This window comes from Limulus polyphemus, unplaced genomic scaffold (genome assembly GCF_000517525.1).
Source record: "Limulus polyphemus unplaced genomic scaffold, Limulus_polyphemus-2.1.2 Scaffold187, whole genome shotgun sequence".
Lineage (NCBI taxonomy): Eukaryota > Metazoa > Arthropoda > Merostomata > Xiphosura > Limulidae > Limulus > Limulus polyphemus.
This window is the reverse complement of record NW_013665797.1, coordinates 524,936-531,334: the sequence shown is the minus strand read 5'-3', so window position 1 is coordinate 531,334 and position 6,399 is coordinate 524,936. Positions and strand designations below refer to the sequence as shown.

General features: G+C 30.3%; 1 protein-coding gene across 1 annotated transcript in view; it reads right to left on the bottom strand.

The window, feature by feature from the left end:
* LOC106478178 (katanin p80 WD40 repeat-containing subunit B1-like) overlaps positions 1–6,399 on the bottom strand; it is a 69,190-nt gene that overhangs the window by 23,144 nt on the left and 39,647 nt on the right. The window contains exons 4-6 of the mRNA XM_022381744.1: positions 4,764–4,881; positions 3,353–3,453; positions 2,209–2,250 (exon numbers count right to left, since the gene is read on the bottom strand). Of these exons, the coding sequence (XP_022237452.1) occupies positions 2,209–2,250; positions 3,353–3,453; positions 4,764–4,881 (261 nt within the window). The remainder of the gene's footprint in view (positions 1–2,208; positions 2,251–3,352; positions 3,454–4,763; positions 4,882–6,399) is intronic.

Sequence of the window (6,399 nt, the reverse complement as noted above, 5' to 3'; positions counted from 1 at the left end):
TAAGAATATATACATACTCTAAGTACTTTTACTAAAACTAAACTAACAACTAACCAAAACTAACAATATTATAATACCACCAATTAAGTACTACATATATATATATATATATATATATATATATATATACTACATAAAAAAATTAACAGTAACAAAACAAAACTTTCTACAATTTTTGAATAAAAAATTTCCTAGTTAAGGTGTAAAGATGATATCTTAGTAATGGCTATAAAATGAAAAGTAACTGATTACAGCTTGATAAGAAACCCAGATGTAATCAAAACAACACTTTAAGAGACATCTTAAAGTTGAGAGAGAAACTACACTAGTATAAATATATAAAGCAATGAAAGGGAACTGAAATCTGAGACAGGAGATTTAGAAGATTATAGAACATCAAGAAAGTTGGTGAAACAGGAAATTAGGATATCAAAAAGCATGTATGAGAAAAGGTTGGCTGAAATGTAAAAACAGTAAGGATTTCTTTAACTACATTAAGAGTAAACAAAATGTTAGGATGGAGGTAGGACACTTGAAGGATTATAAAGGGAGGCTTGTATTTGATGATTATGAGATGACTGGGTTATTAAATTTTGCTTTTTTTTTTCAGTTTTTACTAATGAAGATTTAAGCAGTATTCCACATCTTGAACAGTTGATAAATGGAAACGAGATCAATCAAGATGACTGCATTAATTATGATGGTTAAGAAAAAAATTGGGAAGTTTAAAAAATGATAAGGCACCTACACCAGATATATTTCCCCAAGGGTTTTGAAGGAGGTTAAAGATTGGATATGTGAGCCACTTACTGCTATTTTTTGTCAGTCCTGGAATAGTGGGCAGGTACCAGAGTATTGGAAGTTAGCTAATGTAACTCCTTTTTTTCAAGGGAGGTGATAAAAATTATCCCAGTAATTATAGATCCATTAGTCTTACATCAGTTGTGGGAAAAGTTTTGGAAAGTCTGTTAAAAGATGCTTTGCAAAGACATTTAACAAAGTTTAGAATTTTATTGGATAGTCAACATGGTATCACTAAGGAAAGATCTTGCCTTACAAACCTTTTGACAATCTTTGAAAAGGTTACTGCTTATGTAGATGAGGGTAAGGGTGTAGATTTGGTGTATCTGGATTTTCAGAAAGCATATGATAAGGTGCCACATAAAAGGCTTGTAAAATAATTATCTCTATAGGTGTGGGGAATAAGTTAGCAAACTGGATAGAAGAGTGTCTGGATGGAAGAAAGCAGAGGGTTGTTACAAATGGAATTCTGTCAAACTGAATTAATGTTACAAGAAGGTACCTCAGGGCTCAGTCTTAGGACCTTTGCTCTTTTTGATTTACATCAACGACATAGATGAAGGAATAGTCAATAAATTACTTAAATTTGCAGATGATATTAAAGTTATGGGTGTTGATAGCTGTTAAGATGGTGCTGATTTACAAAAGGATTTAAATAACTTAGTGAGTTAGGCAAATAAATGGCAGATGGGTTTCAATGGGAATAATAGTGTTATGAAGGAAAGGGATCTTGGTGTAATAGTCGATCAGTGTGCTGTTGCTAGTGGTAGGGCAAATTGTATCTACAGAAATAGCGATTACAAGTCTAAAGAGGTTATAATTTCATTGTACAGGTCACTGGTTAGGCCACATTTGGAATATTGTGTTCAGTCTTAGGCTCCTTGCCTTAGGAAAGACATTGAATTGTTGAAAAGGGTTCAGAGAAGGGTTAGTAGAATGGTGCCTGGGATGGAGTGGTTGTCATACAAGGAGAGACTGAAATCTCTCAAATTGTTTTCTCTTGAAAAAAGAAGAGTTAGGGGGAGTTAGAGTCTGATTGAGGTGTTTAAGATTGTAAAAAGGATTGATAGCGTTGATGTATCATCTTTTTTCATATTTAACAGTGAGAATAGTAGGACAAAAATATAACTTTTGGCAAGGTAGAAGTCATCTTCACCTAAGACAGTTTCATTTTTCTAACAGAGTGGTTGGCTTTTGGAATGGGTTGCCTTTGGATGTTGTAAAGGCAGTAAATTTAAGTGAGTTTAAGAAAAAGCTTGATAAGTATATGAATGATAAGGGCTGACTTTAAGATTTTTTTTTTAATTATTTTAACTTAGTTTAAGGATGGAACAGCCAGCGTGGACTGCTAGGTCCCATGTTATTCCAAAACATTATGTTGAAATCATTTCTTCCATCTAGGCTTACCTTGTATGTGTAGATACAACCTTTTCTTCTGATGTCCCACAGCTATTAAAACAGCATAATACAAAAGTTTCTCTTTCAGCCTTTTTTAAAACTTCAGTTTCATAATATCACACATTCACATCATAGTATAAAGTTCAATGCAAGGAAATAAAAGAATTCTCTTCCTAACAAAGTTTTACAAGTTAAAAACCTAAACCAATAAAGATCTTATAATTTAATTTGTGTAAAATACATCTAAAAAACAAGATTTGTTTCCGAAATTGGATAAATTGTTTTCTTTCACAATACAAAGATATAAATAGAAATCTTTGTTTTATTTTTCTGCCTATTTTCAATCTCAAAAACTAATCCGACTATAAACCTATTTGACCTGTTCAAATAGTCCAGTAACAGTATAAAAAAAAGAAGTCACCATTTTCAACCTAAATTGCCTTAGCAATATACTTGATAAAATATAAATTATTGATAACATTAAAACATACTATAGATATTTCTCATTTGTTTATACACAAAATTACATATATACAGACAATAATTTTTAAAAAACATCCAAAACAATATGCTTATTGATCTGTCAGTAAAATCATATGCTTATAGTATTAAGGATATGAAGTAGAAATATATTTCGCCAGAGAAATACTTAAATAAGAAAAAAACTGACAAAAGAAATTAAAGGAGGAAATATTTGTTCAAAATTCTTCAAAAACCTTAGATGTACCCAAGTTCTTATTTGCTCTCTTTTTCTGTTTGTTTTTTACTCTATTGTTACCTTTCTATTCTTTATTTTATATTAGGCCAGTTTATCATTGCCTACTTATTTGGTCTCACATTGTCTTTTTGGTTTTGATTTAGTTAAATATTGTCAGTATTTAATAATTTTTTTATTTTAATGTTTCATAACATCAGATTTAACATGTGCCTTTTTTCAGACCTTGATAGGTGTTTCTTTGGTAAATTCAGATATCTCTACAACCATGCATTAATACTAAAAGTATGATTTTTTTTTCTTATAAAAAAAATCATCACTTTTAAGGCTTAATAGTTTTCATTTACAAACCTTCAATATCTTATCAACCCATGTTACACACAAACAAAAACAAAGGCATTTACATCTCACATTACTGTCTATGATTAATAAATTTACCTTTAAAGTGGTATCTAATGAACCAGAGGCAAGAAATTCACCAAAGGGATGGAAGTCCAGACATTTCACGTTTGATTTGTGTCCAGTTAATGTCCTGAGAACTGATCCAAAGGATAAAAAGTGAGAAAATGTTACAAACTGTTGTCCTAACTTAACTGCTACTAGAAGAATGTAAAGTGAATACTAATGCTATGTCCTTAAGAATTTTATAACTTATGTTAAACCACTTTCACTATTTAAATATAACATTTTAGTAAAAAGAAGCAATTTTTCTTTATAACAACAAACATACATTAAAATGCGATGACTGCATGAACATTTCTGTTTGATCCATATCTATGTTTATGAGCAGAAATACTTTCACCAGGTGAGACGCTTACTTCACTGGAGATGGTTAAATGGCATGTGTGCACCAACTGTTGGCATTGAGGGGGAAAATTGAATGACTATCAAACTTGTAAAACTAGGAAACTAAATAAAGTAACAGGCTTTAAGTTCTTTCTAGAGCATACTCAAAAGACCCTGAAAGTTTCATGGTGATAAGAGGTCAGGAACGTGTAAAAACTTTCATTACGAACAGAGAAACAGACACAAGCCACACTATATTATACATTTTTTTTAAACGGCATCAATGGAAAAACTTGTTCTCTGAACACACTACTAAATAATACTACTTTGAGATTTGTTCTAACTATAACTTTAAATTACTTACTGGGAGTGTGGAAAAATGAATCTGATCTGTGAATACTTAACTTTTGTTATTAACCAAACCAAATTGGTTTTAAAGCTGTTTTTACTACATTATACCAGGTTGATTTTAAATCCACTAAGGGTGATATTTCACTGGCTGTACCTCAAACAATAATGTAATTAGTTGCAAGTCAGATCAGACTAATATAGAATTTGCTACAAATATGTTGAGATTGATTTCTAATTAGCTGCAGTTCAGACCCAAATTATTTACTTTTTATTACAAGTATACAAATTTGACATATAAGCTAAACACCAGACTAGATTTACATCTCATTTCTATATTTTTAAACCAGTCTGACTTTATGTGTGTGTGTGTGTATTGTGCAGCAACATTGTCATATGTTCTAGTAATCTTGGATAACTATAGCTATTAAGTGAAAAAATCTTACAAGTAAATAAAATTTTCTCCGGCTAATAGATAAATTAGAAAAATCTTATTCAGAACAGTAAAAAAACATTAAGGGTCAGTCAAGACAAAATGAAATAGACTCATTAAGTCTTACTGTTTGTTACTCATTATTATATTCACTCATAGGTATAACTTTAGCTTACATACAGAAGAAGGTAATGAAAGGCAAAGTTTACTGTTTAGATATATATATATATATATATATATATTTAAGTATACATGTTGAATTGCTTAAGTACAGATACATACTTTTTGCTTCCTCCAAGTTCCAAATCTTCATAGTCCCTGCCACAGAGCCAGCACAGACCATGTCTTCTACTTGACCAAACTTAACACATTCAACTGCAGTTGTATGACCAGTCAGACTCTATATGCATGAAAACGAAAAGAAATGTTCACACGTATGAAGATTACATTCAACTGCAGTTGTATGACCAGTCAGACTCTATATGCATGAAAACGAGAAGAAATGTTCACACGTATGAAGATTACATTCAACTGAAGCAGACAGATCCATAGCAGTTTACCTAACCAGTAAAGTCACCAGTTACATTCAACAGCTTCGAAACTATAGCTATTATATAACTGTTAGCAGCTTTTTCTTAATCAGAAACAAACTAAAACAATAAAGAGTATAAAACATGTCTGGTACAGATAAATGTGAGAAATGTGTCAATTCTGATGGCAACACATAACACTGCAGATTTTCCAAAAGTAAACAGACAAAATATTTAATTTAAACAAACCAAAATGTAGAGTTGTTTAATTAACAAATTTAGCAAAAATAATTGTGGGAAATATGAGCATCACATCATGTAAATCCACTATATTGTATTTGAATAAACCATTAGAAAAAAAGTGATAAAACAGGAAATGTCAGATTTGATAAATTTTTATTTTAATTATCATTTGAAATATTGTTTTAAAAAAACACCTAACTATTCATCTTCATTATGTCATTACAGATTTAAATATTGTGCATGATCTGTAAACTTTCATTTTTAAAATGTTTTAAATACACGTAATACAACACTTAGAAATGAAACAAACCAATATCAGGTTCTGAGAAATAAAACTGATCATTTTGCAGTAACACAAAAATGCTCAGCCAGCAAAAAAAACAAAAACAAAAAACCTGTTTTGTACACACTATCCACAAATACAAAAGGTGGTATTTAATTTAAGAGTCACAATCCAAAACTGGTCACCTGTCTTCCTTACAAAGTAAGAAACATTTCAGCAATTAGTAAAAATCAGCCATGTATCATACATTAAATTAATGAATCCAGAATGTTAAAATTTCCTTAAACTAGTTTGAAAAAATAAAACTATGATAAATAATTTTCATATGAATTTCTTATTTACTAAAAATATCAGAGTGAATAGTAAAATGAAATGTAACTGTGTGTGTGGTCAATTAAGTATCCTATCAAAATATCAACAACATTTATTGGAATACAGTGCAATTATTACTTTATGAGTCTTTTCACTGGTTTATGTAAGATATTCATAGGTAAAACTGCAGACAACAAAAACCAAATGTCTTAGAAAATGTTAGTTGTGTTCTTTATTCAAACTCGGCCTAAAAGACACAGAATATTTCACTTTAAAACAAAAACAATTTGTTGTCATGGCCAACAACCTATGAAATAACCTAAATCTAATTACTAATTATTAGAATTTTTTATTATTTCTTTTAGAACTATATACTAAGTACCAACTAGTTTTCCCCCATGTTTTTGGCTGCTAATGTGCTGCCATCTCCAGGAAAGTTCTGAGTAGGACTATTTATGTGTTGATAGTGGCTGGGAATCAGTCATTGTCTTCTTGATGGAAATTTGATGTCTCATCCAATTTACGATTTAAATTAGACTTATATGATCAT